The sequence below is a fragment of the Pelophylax lessonae genome (genome assembly GCF_965119305.1).
Source record: "Pelophylax lessonae genome assembly, chromosome: 4".
Taxonomy (NCBI): domain Eukaryota; kingdom Metazoa; phylum Chordata; class Amphibia; order Anura; family Ranidae; genus Pelophylax; species Pelophylax lessonae.
In genome coordinates, this window is record NC_138771.1 from 100,133,193 (window position 1) to 100,149,919 (window position 16,727).

Below are 16,727 nucleotides of genomic sequence, written 5' to 3' on the forward strand. Positions count from 1 at the left end.
TTCTACCTGTCCTGTATACCTTGTGTATAAAATAGATTAGTATAATTACTTTTTTATTTTTTTTTTATTTTAATCCAGTCTGGTCAGGTATTTTAACAGCTGCAGCTGTGTAAGGGGGTGCTAGAAAATGACTGAAATTACTTCCTGTAGTCATGACATCACCCAAAGGCTCCCGTGGCCCATCAATTGTTGGTGCTCCCTCCTCTCCCCTTCGTCTACCTGCTCACTGACACCCAGAGCTGCAGGATCACATGACCAGATCAGAGCGGATTAAAAATAAGTATACAGACCTTTTATTTTTATACAGGGTATGCTGGACAGGTAGAAGGGGACATTTTTAATAATTATTAGCCACTATTCCACTTTTAACTTTTCTTGATGTCAGTCCAGAATTGACTTCTGTTCTCATTTATGACATAGGATGTTGGCAGGAGGGTTTGACAGAAGTCAGGCCTTAGGGTTCTTCGTACACACGGGCAAAAAAAAAGTTGTTTTTTTTTTTTGTTTTTTTTTTACCAGATCAGAATACCGTCCTTTGCTTTCAGTTGGTCTGTGTACGCCAGTAAATATGAATTTGTGAAATGTAAATATTGGTAAACTAACATTACAGTCAATAATAAAAAAATTACAAAATTCTGTTACTGGTTAGTACGCTATGCGTGAATATGCATGTAAATCGCACCTCCCCAACGGTAACTAGAAGAAATTTTTACGCATGCCCTATACTTACCACTGACTGACTTTTCCGCAAACTTTCTGCCGGGTAGATCTGTCCCTCATTTGTATCTTGTGCAAGGACCCTTCTAGTTCAAATTAGGTTCTTGCTTTGCAACGTGCTTGGATGGTTCACAGCTGCCCTTAAATACTATGCTGTGATTGCAATGTGTTCCTTGTATCCAACACCTTTGAGGGGTTCTGGTTTTGTTTTTGGAGTTATACTGTTTAACAGGTGTTTATCCTTAAGGAAGGAGAAGGGGTTTGCTTATCTGAGAGAGCCCCTCCTCCAGATGAAAGAAAAAAAAAATACCCACCTGGGATCTATCATTTTGGCCTAGGCCAGGAAGCCTATCTATTTACTAAGGCCAGGGCTTTTTTTTCAGCTAGAACTTGGTGAAACTCCGTTCCACCACCTCTGACTCAGGCCCTCTGTTCCCTGCCTACCACTATCACTTGTAAATACAGAAGTCCGTTTACAAGTAACAGTTTTTCTCTCAATGGCTTCCAAAGATCTGATCTCCTGAGCAGCTCCCACTGAGTGCAAGATGGGGACAAGGGTAGATGCAGGTGCCCGCCCAGGGTGCAGTGCAGATATCAACCCCCCTCTACTGGATGATCTTACTGCAAGTGAGAGAGGCAGAGCCACCTACAGTGTGCGGGGAGGTACTAGAGCTGGCTGGGTCCTTCAGTTTAATACAGCAACACAAGTAAGACGGTGGAAGATGGTGGAGCTTTGAAGGGAGGGAGGGAGGGAGAATATGGGGTAGTGGAAGTGGGTTGCATGCAGAGGCAAAAATGGAGTGAAAGTGAGATATGGATAAGTTATGCAGAGGTAAGCAGCTGTGGATGGAAGAAGGCTGAACTCTGCATGCAACGCACCCCTGAACTCTGAACTATGTATGTAGCACACCCCTGAGCTCTGCACTCTGTATGCAGCACTCCCCTGAACTCTGAACTATGTATGTAGCACACCCCTGAGCTCTGCACTCTCTATGCAGCACTCCCCTGAACTCTGAACTATGTATGTAGCACACCCCTGAGCTCTGCACTCTGTATGCAGCACTCCTCTGAACTCTGCACTATGTATGTAGCGCACCCCTGGACTCTGCATGTAGCGCACCCTTAAACGCTGAACTCAGTGTGTAACACCTCCTCCCCTCCTAACTCTATACATAATGCACTCCTAGTATTTAATGCCCCTTTAAGACCCTTCCACTGTTAGTGAAATTTGACCACACCCACTATTTGATGCAGTTTGGAAGGTGTGTGTGGGGAGGAGGTTGGTTTTGGGGGGTCGTGGTTGAGTTCCTGTACCTGTTTTCTGAGAAAAAAAGCCCTAACTAAGGCTATCAGCATAGGGTTTAGAAGTCTGCCGACTTTTGTATAGTATACTAAAAAAAAAAATTTTTAAAGCTTGAAAAAAATGTTTACCTTATTTTACCTTCATTCTCTCTTGAGTGAGTGGTAAACATTAAAGTGATATTAAGGCCCCGTTCACACTGGGGCGATCCGACTTGGGGGGGGCGACCTCCGAGGTCGCGGTGCGAGCAGCGCGCCGCGACCTCGGAGCGGCCGGCACAGACTTCATAACGGTCGCTCCGGGTCGCCCCAAAGAAGCTCCGGACCCTTTTTCTAAGTCGGAGCAACTTGTGTCGCTCCTATTAGAACGGGTCCGCAGCTTCCCTATGGAAGGCGACCTACGGCGACCTGTAAGGCGACCAGGGCGCCTTAGTGTGAACGTGGACTTAAGGTTTTGTTTTTATTAAAAAAAAAAAACAAAAAAAACATGTTATACTTACCTGCTCAGTATAATGGTTTTGCACAGAGCAGCCCAGATCCTCTTCTTCTCCAGTCCCCTGCTGGCGCTCTTCGCTCCTTCTTCTGTAAACTGCTTGCTATGGGGGCACAGGTGCATGCTCGCTCCCAAACCCTACTCTATGCGTCCATAGGACACACAGAGCTGCGGCTCAGCCCCACCCCCAGCTCTCTCCTCATTGGCTCACTGGCTGTTATTGACAGCAGCTGGAGCCACTGGCACCCACTGTTGTCATCTAATGAGGAGAGGGAGTCCAGTGACAGCCATAGCTCCCATGGACATCGCTTAATCAAGAGGGGGCTCAGGAGGGTATGAAGGTTAAAAAACATTCAGGCTTTACAACCACTTTAAGGCAGGCCATACACTATTCATTTTTTTTTTTTTGGGTTGAGCCAAAAAATGAGCAGATTCTTCCATCCACACATTTGACATGGATGGGGGAATCTTCCCACTGAGCTGTTGTATTCTGCTGGTGGGGAGCCTTCCCCGCTGAGTTCAATAATCATTGTTGATGGCTATAGCTGGTGGCACTGATCGTTAGGGAAAAAACCAACAGGCTGGTTGTACACAAGTTAATTTATAGACTTGTGTACAACCAGCTAGCCCATACATGGATTTGGAATTTGGTCCCAGCTTAATCGGCCAAATTTTGATCCATGTATGGCCAGCTTAAGACTAATGCTGGCCATACACTAGGCGAAAAATCGTTCAAACTCTTTTTTGGACTAACTAACTCGGCCATGATAGCAAACAATTTAACCATCATGTAATGACCGAATTTTGATAGATAAATCATTCAATAGACATATGCCTAGTGCAAACAATTCGGGCGAGAAACATATTAACTTTTCAATTTATCATTCAGCAGAATTTTCCAAACTGTTCCTTCAATTATTCAGCTCTGAAAAGTTAAAACTGATTTTCTATTTGTACCCATTAACTGGACGAAAAATGAAAAAATGGACCAAATGACAGATTTTCAAACAATTCTTTGGCTAGTGTATGGACAGCATTCTACTGATTCGCTTTGTCAAATGGGGTATCCTAGTTGAAGATGAAAACAAAATCAATCATTGATTTCTGGTCTCTTATGATGAGTTCTTGTTGCCATATTTCTAGATCCTTTTCCTGTGGATTGTAATAGTTGTGGTCTTGCTGCATTTTACCAGATATAAAAATCTAACCGGGATAGTGGATCGCCCCGTAATTATTGTGGCACATATGCAGATATGGGAAAGACACTTGAAGGATTTTGTCACTGGAGCATGAAAAACATAAGATTGTTTTTCCTTATTTTCCATAAACTAAAGTGTTAAAACCCGGATGCAACACTTGTAGAATAAACCAGAAGGATCTCATGATCTGGTTGTATATGCCTTTGAATTCAAAGTGGGTAAAAGTAAATTGTGGCAAGCATCTGTTTCCTATATTCAGCAAATGTAAAACTTGGTACCCTAGTTTGTTTTTGCCATACTGTCTCTCTTGTGAGATTAGACTGATTACACTGACAAGATGTATTTGATGGATGACTGTCATTATCTTCTTAAATTTGCAGTATGCATCATGTGCAGATGATTATAATTTCAGGCTTTATAAAATGCGGAAATATCTCTATATCTGACTTGGTAGTGATGCTCATGGCTACAGTGACCGAATGGAAAACACATATACATGTGTTATTTTGTGCTTACAGAAGGCAGCAATAAATATGTGATTAGATACATACAGGAGGGCTCAAATACTTACAGGTTAGCACAAAGCATTTAATGAAACCTTGTCTGAGACAAAACACTAGAGAGGATCATAATTAACGTCTCATTTTCTGCCAGTTGCTATTGATTACTCATTCAAAATTCTTTTGTTCTAGAAATTGTAACAACTGTATTTCACTTTGCCATCTAATGAGATCCTTAGTATCAGATCGTTTAAACAACATGCTCATAATTGCTATCTTATCTATAGTAACATTGTTTGAAGGATTTACATTATAATGAGAAAAATATCCTAAGTTTTAAAATCCTTGGACAGCGTTTTCAATGTACATAGCTTTTTTAGAAATCATAGCTAAAGGGAGAAGATTTTGCTGTTACTCAGCTGCTAATGAAGCATTTTAAGCGGTAGAGCTCATCCCTGTCCTGGATATGCAGAGTTATGGAAGTGGCAAATGGTTGGAATTTGTTGCATCACGGTAAATTGAGCTGCTCTGTGGTAAGCCTGAGCAGTCTGGATATATGCAGGTCAGGCAAGTTGGGTGACTTTTTACTCATGGCTTTAGATGAAACTATGGACACTAAAGGGCATATTTATAAAGCAGTGAAAGAGCCCTACCTTTTCAAAATGTGTTAAATTATTTGACCGAACCATATTTTTATTGTGAAAATGATTTTGTTGTTGTTCATATTGAATGAATTCCATATTAGTATTAGTTTCCACTAGTATTCACCGGGTTTTTTTTTTGTCTTTTTTTTTTTTCTTCCTAAGGCCCCTTTCACACAGGCGGACCGTTCAGATCCACCTATCCGTTTTTTTGGCAGATCTGAACGGTTCCCCCGTGCATCTTTATGGGGCATGAGACATGTCCGCTGACATCTGATCCGTCAAATATGGACAGATGTAAACCCTATTTTCCATCTGTCCAGCGGATCGGATGAGAACAGACAGACGATCCGTTCCCATCCGATTCCCCCATAGAGAACAGCGGGACTTGACAGCTCTGTCTCCGCACACAACGCGGAGACACAGCTGCCATCCGCCTGCTCAGCGGGCGATCGGCGGATCGATCATTAAAAAAATCAAAGTCACCTTGCAGAAAATTTTCATCCAAACAGCTGCTGCATCCTGTCAGATAGCCACTGAATACGATACCCATAGCTGGGGATTCGTTCATCCTCCTGTATCGCCTGCTTTAGGGCTCATACACACTATAATAAAATTGGGGCGGCATTTTCATCTGAGGAACGATCATGCGATTTTCGGATAGTGTGTACACAGCTTTCGACAGCAGATTCCGACCTTTTGAACGAAAATGTCCGAAGGGACAAGCTCCAAAATGTTTCTTCTACAGGAACAGAATGAACAATTTTTCGTTTAATGTGTACCATTTTCGTACAAGAAAAATTAGAAACAAAAGACTGCGCATGATCAGAAGCCAAAAAAAAAAAAAAAGCCTTTGTCGCACGAAAATATTTGTACATTATTTCTTTCCTTGATTCCCACTTGCTGTAAAAACGTAGAGAAAAATCGGACGGTGGTTCACCTGATTTTCTTTTAGTGTTTATCCCACTTTACTCTTGTATCTCCAGATGAGGAAAAATCTCTCCGAAAAGACACAGAAACCGGACAGAGAGCATAACCTTTCCACTCCAGAAAGAAAGCTTAGCTACCATGTCCCACATTAATTAAAGTGACACCGAAGGCTTGTGCATTAGAATGCATTAAGAAAAAAAAACTTGGTGCCTATAGGCCCCTTTCACATGGGCTGTCCAATCCGGTTGATGCGCTGATCAGTTTTAGAGGCGGACCTGATCGGACCATCCATTCCCCCATATGGAGCGGCGGATGTCAGCGGACACTAGAGCTGCACAATTCTGCATAAAATGAGAATCACTATTTTTTTGCTTAGAATAAAGATCACGATTCTCGGCGTAACCTCATCTTTCCCATTATACAAAAAAATTGGGCTAATTTTAACTGTTCATTTATTTATTTTTTAATTCATTAAAGTGTTTTTTTTTTTTTCCTTAAAAATTGGGTTTGAAAGACTGCTGCGCAAATACAGCGTGACCTAAAATATTGCAACGACCACTATTTTATTCTCTAGGGTCTCTGCTAAAAAAAATAAAATATATATTGTTTGGGGGTTCTAAGTAATTTTCTAGCAAAAAATACTGATTTTAACTTGTAAACAAGTGTCAGAAAAGGGCTTAGTCTTTAAGAGGTTAAACTGCCCTCACTTGGGCCCATTTCACACGATCGGACCGATCAGGTCCGCCTGTTTGATTGCGCTCCTAGTCTCCTCTATGGAGAGGCGGATGTCAGCGGAGATGTGTCTGTCTGATTCCACAAGATCCGCTTAAATCAGATGGATGGCGATACATTCACCACCTGTCTAGCGGGTTGAAACAGATGGGATTGTATGAAAATGGACATGCTGTCCCGTTTTTCATCCGATCTCCCCATAGAGGAAAGCGGGACTCAGACAGGTCCATCTCTGCAGTAAGCAGAGACAGACCTGTCATCCGCCTGCTCAGCAGGGATCAACAGAGCGATCCCCACTGAGCTAGCGGAGTCTGATGAGCTGCCCCCCCTCCCCCATGTGAAAGGGGCCTTACAGGCGGCCATTCATTCCTTTAATCTAAAAGAACGAAATGATGCATTGTAAAGCATTGTTTTTATAGTTATCTTGCAGCCTTAGCAATGTTGGTAAGCATTGTTTTTTCTTTGACAACTGTGAATGAGCAGAGAACAGCTCTGTATAAATCCAGGAAATGGCGTTTTAAGATCGTGATGGGGGTTGAATCGAGATTGCGATTTTTTTTTTTTTTTTTTTTTTTTTACGGACTATTCTTGCAGCTCTAGCGAACACATACACCCACTGCTCACCCGCTGCTACCAGATCTGATCCTGTCCACCAAATCCAGATAGATGGTGGACCTATTCCCCATCCTTCTGGCAGATCGGATGGGATTGGATGAAAATAGACAGGCGGTCCGTTTTCATCTGATCTCCCCATAGAGGAGAGCGGGACTCACAGTGAGCGGAGATAGACCTATCATCGGTGGAGCGATCCCCGCCGAGCAAATGGAGTCTGTCAAACTGATCCGCCCCGTGTGAAAGAGGCCTTAAAATCACTTTAAACCAACAACCAACTTTCAAATGGTTCTATATTTCTTTTCTGATTTGTTACTTTGGACATATGGGTAGTAATATGCTAATTACATTGTTCACAGAAAGCACAATCTCCTGGGTATCTATATATTCTTTCCTGTAGGAGCCCTGAAGTCAGGATCAGTTATAATCAATAATATCTCTTAGTTGGCTTAAATGAGCAAATAAATCACTAGAATGGATTAATAGCATTGATTTTGGTCTTTGAAAAGACTGCAGACCTTGGCAGTGTAGAAAATGTACTTGACAGTTTGTACACGGCTCAAGCTCTCAAGCAAGATAATACAAATGGGTTTTCCCTAAAGTTTTGTTTGTTTTGTTTTTTCTTGGTAAAATATCAGTAGTACATTGTCCTTTTTATATTTAAAGAGGTTGTAAACCTCTGTTCTTTTTTTTTTTTTTTTTACAAAGGAACACCTGAAAGAAAAACACATAATGAGCTAGTATGCATTGCATACTAGCTCATTATGAAATACTTACCTAAGAACGAAGACCCACAGTGCCTTACCTGTCCATGGGCGACATGTTCTGTCTCCCTTCTTCCGGGTTTGCGGCATCCGGCCATCTGATTGGCTGGAGCCGCGATGACGTCATTCCCGCGCATGCGCGCGGGAGTCAACGGTAACAGCACGGGGCTCTGGTGGAACGGCACGAGCGGCCGTTCCTTCAGAGCGCATGCACCAGTGATGTCACTGGCTGCATGCAAAGTAAATATCTCCTAAACGGTACATGTTTAGGAGATATTTACAGTACCTATAGGTAAGCCTTAATATAGGCTTACCTATAGGTACAAGTTGTAGAGGAGGATTTACTTCCTCTTTAAAGGTTAACTCCTTTTTTTTTTGGGAAGAAGAAATGGGGTTGAGGTCGGGGCTCTGCGCAGGCCAATCAAGTTCCTCCACCCCAAATGCGCTCATCCATTTCTTTATGGACCTTGCTTTGTGCGCTTGGATGCCATTAAAGTTCATGTGCGTGCAAAGGCAGGTGTCCCAATACTTTTGGTAATATGATGTATATACAGTATGTATGAAGGTTGACCCTATGACAGGTACTAGGTGACAATAAAGGAAAAAGAAACCCAAAAATGCTTATCTCATATAAGGACTGGTGACCTGCAATATAATGAGCCCGAATATAAATGTATTAGAAAAAAAAAATTATATATATATTTTTTCTATGTCTTGTGTGACTGGTTTGCACTGACTTCATGTTCCAGAGGCGCAATAGGCATTCCCTCTGTGTGTCCCTGAGCATAGGTGTTACCATTGGAAGATTTCCCCTCTATTCTATAGTGGTCACTGTAAAATATTGGATTTCTCTTCACAATGTTCTCATCACTTTCTGTCACTCTATTTATTTGATTGAAGTTCAGTTAAACACTTTTTAGTATTTCAACGGACTTCCATAAGGTTTAACATAAGTAGTTTCAGTCTAAAGACTTTAAGTTGGCCATTCACTGTTCAAATTTTGATTTTCGACTCAAATGCAGCCACTGTTGGGGTATTTTGATAGCTGGTGGGGCTGGCAATGGCTGTGGCAGGAGTTTTATTCATTTGCGCGGTGTAGCATGGCTGGAGGAATCTGTATGTGTAGGACCAGCTTTACACTTGTTTAGGAATAATGTGTTTACTATTAGAAATGCGGGTCACATAACCATTTGTACATTTGGCCTCAGAAGATGCGTTCGTAAAAAGCGTCAACCTTAGTGCAGGGGGCTCAACATACATTTATACCTTTTAGGTTATACACTGAAATGGCTCTTGACCTGCAGATACACCTCTGATTATACGTAAGAAAGAAATAGTTGCTGTGTAATTTTATGTACACTAATATATAGTTGTTAAAGCTTTATTCCAGAATGCAATATGACTTGTGGTTTCTGTGTGATTCTCTTTTCTGGTTTTGTTATAGTACTGGTAAATACCATTGTCCTTCAGATTTTTTTTTTCTAAGTTTGTATATGTGGAAAACCTGTTGTTGTTTTATAATAAACATGCAGTTAAGCGTGAGTTCACAATTAAAAATGTATTTTTGTAGTCAATCCTTTGGTAAAACCCCTTTCACTTGTCCGTCTTTTTAGCTCTTAGTAAGGCCCCTTTCACACATACGGTCCGTTCAGTTCATCAGTTCAGTCACGTCAAATGTATCAGTTTTTCATCCATTTTTCATCCGTTTTTCATCCGTTTTTCGTCAGTTGTTATCCGTTTTTCATCCGTTTTTCATCCGTTTTTCATCCGTTTTTCATCCGTTGTCGTCAGTTGACATCAGTTTTTCATCCGTTGTCATCAGTTGACATCCGTTTTTTATCCGTTGTCATCCGTTTGTTCGTCCGATCCGTTTTTTTGACGGATGAAAAATAGGGCATTCATCCGTTCAAAAAAACGGACATTGACGGAAGTGGATGAAAACGGATGTTAACTGATGATCATCAGTTGTCATCCGTTTTTACATAGAGATGCATTGATGTCCGTTTTTCATCCGTCAACGGATGGATGAAAAACGGACAAACGGACAGCATGTGTGAAAGGGGCCTAACAGTCCAGTCTAGTCTTGTCCACTAGAAGACATCAGCTTAGGAGTGGGGACTTTGACAGGTGTCATAGTGATTTAGGCAATTTACTAAGGCAGGGCAGAATCCCCCCTAGGAATTGAGTGTTCTGTATTCTGTCAGCAGTAATCTATCCTTCATAGAGGATTATTCTTCCAGAGCTTTGTGTCGCTTAGGTTCTTCATGTATTTATATAATATAAACTGATAAATACATGAACATTTTGTACCTTATTTTTTATTTTTATTTTTTTATCATACTGTTGATTATAGGTAATAGCAAGTAAAGATGTTGGGTTTTATTCTGCATGTGCATTCATGGCCTTTTTTTTGTTTATCGCAAAAGACTATTCACTGCTTCCTTAAAGGATAAGTTCCCTTTTTAAAAAAAATGTATAAATGCACATTTTTTTGCAGGTTAAAAAAGTGCATTCATTTATTTGGAGCCTGTAAAGCATTACACCAGTGATCAGCAGATCTCTGGTGCCATTCAGGTCTCCTGGAGATCTGTCAGTGTATCTTCTTGCCTGTACGGGATGTACACAGATACACTGACAGGAAGAATCAATTACTACCATGGCACTCCACTGCAACTGTACAGGTATCTTTTAGTTTAATAAAAGAACAAATTTATATTTTGTATATATGTATATATTATTTTCAGTGGCTTGACGGCCTCATAGGAATTTATTGTAAAGCACTACCCTTCTGTAGCACTGCAGAGCAGGGTCTGTGTATATGATGAACAATTATGGATTGCCCTTTAGACATAGATAAGTATACACTATCTGTAGACAGGTAGCTATTTTTATCTCCCTTTCTTCCTACCTATCAAAAATCAAGTTACTGCATTTTCACTTTAAAAATAAAAATAAAGGGTTTACCATTATACAAACATGAAGAAATTTGTTGATACCCTTATTAACCACTTTACCCCCAGCCCTATTTCGGACACTTTTTGTTCACAAGTTAAAACCAGTATTTTTTCCTAGAAAACTACTTAGAACCCCCAAACATTATATATATTTTTTTAGCAAAGACTCTGGAGAATAAAATGTCGGTCATTGCAAAAATTTTTGTCACGCAGTATTTTCGCAGCGGTCTTTAAAACGCCATTTTTTTGGAAAAAATTTGAAAAATCACATTTCACTGCATTTAAAAAATACTAAACAGTAAAGTTAGCCCATTTTTTTTGTATATTGTGAAAGATGATGTCACGCCGAGTAAATAGATACCAAACATGTTACGGTTTAAAATTGCGCCCCCCGTGGGATGGCGACAAACTACGGTCAATAGAGATCTCAATCTGCAACGCTTTAAATTTATTTAACGGTTACCAGTTTAGAGTTAGAGTGTAGCTCTTTTTTTTAAATTATTGCCCACGCTCTGGCGATCGCGGCGATACCTCACATGTGTGGTTTGAACAGCGATTTCATTTGCGGCTCGACTTGCGTATACGTTTTTTTTGTGCGTGAGCTAATGGTGGCGGCTAAATTTTTTTTTTTTCCTATTTATTTTTTCTTTTTTTTTAACTTTATTACAGTTTTTAAAAAAAAAAAAAAAAAATCTGATCACTTTTATTGCTGTCACAAGCAATGTAAACATCCCTTGTGACACCAATATGTGTGACAGGTACACTTTATGGAGGGATCGAGGGTCTAAAAGACCCTAGACCCCTCCACTACACTTCCATGTATGCAAAACGCCAAAAACGGCATTTTTGCATACAGCCGTTTTTCAAATCTGCCGCCTTTTGCAGCACAGTAACCCGGATGTGACGTCATGGACGCCGCCTCCGGGTTACGTCATCGGAGACCCGATCGATGCCGTTTCCGGCATTCATCGGGACTCCATCCAGCCGGCGGACGCGCCGGCTGGGTGCTCGGGGCTCCCGGTGGGATGGGAGCCCCGAGCAAAGCCGCGGAAGGCGGCCGGAGGGGGGGGGGACGTCCCCTCCCGCCCCCCCCGGGTAACGATCGAGTGGCTCCCGAGCCGCATCGATCGTTACCGACAGAAAGCCGACCATCGGCTTCAAACAACGGTACCGGGATGATGCCTCTAGCTAGAGGCATCATCCCGGTATAACCACTCAAAGTCAGCCGACGTAAATCTACGTGGCTGGTCGTTAAGTGGTTAAAACACTGAATCGTTCGTTCCTAAAAAGTGACTATTGAGTAATATTTTTTATCTTTACAAAACTGCTCTATCAACTAGAGCTGGACGATTCTGGATTAAATGAGAATCACAATTTTTTTGCAGAATAAAGATCACGATTCTCAGCGTAACATCATATTTTACAAAAAAAATTGAGCTAACTTTACTGTTTAGTATTTTTAAAATTCATGTAAGTGTATTTTTTTCCCAAAAAACTATGTTTGAAAGACTTCTGCGCAAATACAGTGTGACATAAAAGACTGCAAAGATTGCCATTTTGTTCTCTAGGGTCTCTGCTAAAATATGTTATGTTTAGAGCCGGTTCACACTACCACGACCAGAAAGTCGCCCCATGAAGGAGTGACTTTTTAGCAGAGACGTGTAAGACACTTGCAAGAGACTTGTAAGAGACTTAAATGATAGGCGAATTTGTCTGTGGGGAATGCCTGGCTAATCTTTTTCTTCTTTCTGGAAAGTCTGATCAGTCGCTTGAAAATAAATAAGGCTCCGCCTTCGAGGCGACTCCCATTGAAGTCTATGTGCACAAGTCAGATAGAGGTCGCCCTGGAGCGACTTCAGTAGTGCATATTAAGACGGCTCTCATTCATTTACATTGAATGTGTAATGACAAGAGACTTGGAGCGACTTTAGGGCACACAAGTCGCGTCCCAAGTCTTAGTAGTGTGAACCGGCTCTTATAGGGGTTCTAAGTAATTTTCTAGCAATAAATACTGATTTTAAACTGTAAACAACAAAACAACAATTGTCAGAAAAGGCTTGGTCTTTAAGAGGTTAAACTGCCTTAACAGATGGAAGTTCAATCCTTTCATCTAAAAGAAAGAAATTATACATTGAAAAACATTGTGTTTATAGTTATCTAGCAGCCTTAACAAGGTTGATAAACATTTGCTGTAGGCTCTTTTTGACAACTGTGATTGAGCAGAGAAGAGCTCTGTAAGAATCAAGGACATGCAGATTTTTTAATCATTAATCGTGCAGCTCTACTATCAATTATAAAATAAATTTCTGCAGTTCGAGTTTTTTTTCTGCCAGCTACTCCAGGGTATTAAGGCTTGTTCAAACTTAAAAATAAGAAATGGTATGCTGGCTGCAGCTTACCAGGCCTTAGGTGTGGTGGCTGCATTAGTTTTCACTTGCAAGAACGTTTTCAGCAAGTAAAAAAATATACCTGGTAATTATGAGAGAAATGCATCATCCTTCTTACTTCTGTTAACTTAATGAAAGCACAAAGAACCATATCTTTGTGTAGACTATTAATTCTCTCCAACTACCATGTAATAGAGATGAACAAAGGCAGACTTGTTTGATGCACAGCCTGTTTGACAACCATGGCTGCCCCCATTGATATAATGGAGAAATTAGTGCAGACATGAAGGGACAAAAAGAGTGTTATTCACAGAATTTCCAGGTAAAAAAAAGGGAAAGGCCTGAAAAGAAAGCAAAATGCAACCACATCCAAAGATTCGTACATTGCAATATGAATGAATTTCTTGTTTTTAGGTTTACAAATGCTTTGACTCAAAAGGCAATGCAAAATAAAATGCTTTATCCATGAAAAAAATCCCACAAGGGGAGGGGACTGGTGGGAAATTGGACTTGGACTTTGCGATACCAGGCACCATGAAAAAACAAATAAAGAAAATGAAAATAGTATATATAATATAATCACGAAGGTATAAGGTAAAATTACAATTTATATTTAAACTGGAGAACAAAAGGTCACCTGGAACATGGGTGACAAAAAAAATGTTAACATTTTACAAAACAGTCAGTTAAAAATGCAACATGCTATAAGGCAGCCTTTTTCAACCAGGGTGCCCAGGCACACTGGGGTGCCTTGGGGTTTCTTCAGGGGTGCCTTGGCAAAATGTCTAAAAATTGATCAAAAATTGTATACAAGCAGGCAGATGGATGAAGCCTGTATTTTAGTTACACAAAGCCTCGGGTTTCCATTATGCACCATTATGACTTTCTAGACACTGACATCTTAACAACCAATGACGTCCTCAATTAATAAGAAGGATGTATGTTGCCTCAACAGCATCCTTGTTCTACTCTCCTGTGCCCCTCTTCCTCAGCACTGGGGTGACATTAGCTGATTGATAGAGAAAAATTGATGGAGAAGAGAAACATTGGAATACTAGTCAGTACCAGTGTGCAAAGTGTATTTGCTTTGGAAGAATAAATAACCTCTAACGTTGGGTGTCCTATGTGTGGATGTTGCTGCATTATGTAAATATATTATAATATTTATTGCATTTTAGAATGGGGTGCCTCCAGACTGTCCATAATTTTAAAGGGTGCCTTGAGATTGTCTATCATTTTAAAGGGTGCCTTGATTTAAAAAAGGTTGAGAAACACCGCTATAAGGTATTGATCACGGTAAAACAATACATAGACCGTACTCTTTTGTTGGTTCCATGGAGCCAACAAAAGTGTACAACTCTATGCATTGTTGTACCATGATCAATACCTTAAAGCATGTTGCTTTTCTCTAACGACTATCTGCTTTGTAAAATTTATAACCTTTTTGGTCACCCATGTTCCAAGTGTTTTTTTTTATTCACTAATTTAAATAAAAATTGTAATTTTAAATTATACCTTTTGTGATTATCCTATATACACTTTTTTTTCATTTTCTTTTCTTTATTTTTCTTGGTGCCTGGTATCGCAATGTCCCAATCCAACTACCCCCCCCCCCCCCAGTCCCCTCCTCTTTTTTTCATAAAACTAGGGATAGATTCCAAAACCAGTTTGGGTTAAGGACCACAGCATTCAATGCTTTTTATAAATACCAGAGCAAAATGGCCAGTTCTCACCCATGAAAGACTTAATACTTTTGATTTGTTGGTTCAAAACCTGCAGTGTATAATTGCAGCTTTCTGATATATAGATATATAATGGCTGTCCTAATTGTTAAGATGATCTGTGTGTGTACTTTAATTTACACCTTGATAGAGCACTGCAAATTGTGAACAATCCTCTTCTTTGTGCTTTTCAGACTAGCCTGATTCGAACAGATATTGGACTTGGGAGTTCAGGGCAGCTTCCAAACTCAGGAAAACCAGGAAGCCCATATTATCCATTCTCCGCATCAAGTTCACGCCGAAGGCCCTTGCAGGATACACCCGCTCTGGGTTGGTAAAATTTATACTTTTTATTATTGAAATTGTGCCGAGTAAAAATGGGTTTTACATAGCAACACTTTTTTTGTTTCTTGGATGCCGAGTTATAATTAGAGTGCCATTCATAATCGACACTCTAACATGCATAATGTGCCCTGCTGCATGTTGTGGTAGTACATGGTTAACACAACACAACAGTATAAATCCTGACTAGGGACCCAGTCACATTTGCTGTTCTTGTTGTGCAGCACAGCACAGCACAGCACAGTGGTGTGTAATAATGAGTTGTGGTGCACTGCAGTGCTTTGGGGGTGATTTAAAATGCACAGCACTGCAGTTAGCTACTAATAAGGTTTTGGGGGGCATAAAATAAGTTTTACAAAAAATTGTAGAAAATAAAGGCAAGCTGAATCAACTGTGGCAGATTACAAACCCTCAACTTTTCCATCTGTTTGCTTATGATGGCTTGCTAAAAATTTATATCTATGATAATGCCTTTGCTTTTTTTGTAAAAAAACGAAACCTAAAAATGCAATAAAAATTAGGTGAATATTATCGAACATTCGATGAAGCGAAATGGCCAGATTTGTTCGGTGCCCTAAGGTGCTGTTCCAACCTAAAACCTAGGTGTCTTTGTTAAGTAAGACTTGCTGTACAATGGTAAAAAATATAAATATATATATATATATATATGTGTATATATATATATATATATATTTATATATAATAGTTTTTTATATATATATATATATAAATACTGTAGAAGAAAAAATATATTTTAATCTCATGCTCCTCTACATAGTAGCTCTAATACCCCAGATAGAGGAGGTTTAGTGACTATAATTGAAATTTGAGTTGACACCCAGTGATATCAATTAGCATCATTGAAGACCACTTAGGCTACATTCACATTGGTGATTTAACCACTTTACCACCGGAGGATTTTCCTGCTAAAAGACCAGGGGTAATTTTGCGATTTTTTACTGCGTGACTTTAACGGACAATCGCGCGGTCGTGCGACGCTGTACCTAAACGAATTTCACGTCCTTTTTTTCCCACAAACAGAGCTTTCTTTTGGTGGTATTTGATCACCTGTGCGATTTTTTGATCACGCGCTATAAACAAAAAAAGAGCGTAATTTTTGCAAAAACAACAATATTTTTCACTTTTTTTTATATGAAATTCCCCCAAAAAAAAATGTAAAAATCAAAATTTTTTAAAATTTTCGGCCAATTTGTTTTACGCTACCTATGTTTGGTAAAAAAAATCGCAAAAAGCGTATTTTGATTGGTTTGCGCAAAAGTTATCGCGTTTACTAACAAAGGGAAAGATTTTTGTCATTTTTGGTGTTTTTTTTTTTAACGAGTAATGGCGGCGATCTGCGATTTTTTTTGCGGTACTGCGACATTGCGGCGGACAGATCGGACCCTTGACTGACATTTTTGACACTTTTGTAGAAC

The 16,727-nt window shown here is 40.0% G+C and overlaps 1 protein-coding gene across 4 annotated transcripts in view; it reads left to right on the top strand.

Annotated features, from left to right (window-relative positions):
- Positions 1-16,727, top strand: part of TCF12 (transcription factor 12) — a 289,221-nt gene that overhangs the window by 171,217 nt on the left and 101,277 nt on the right. For all 4 annotated transcript variants that reach the window (XM_082256686.1, XM_082256687.1, XM_082256688.1 and 1 more), the window contains exon 7: positions 15,144-15,279. In XM_082256686.1, the coding sequence (XP_082112812.1) occupies positions 15,144-15,279 (136 nt within the window). The remainder of the gene's footprint in view (positions 1-15,143; positions 15,280-16,727) is intronic.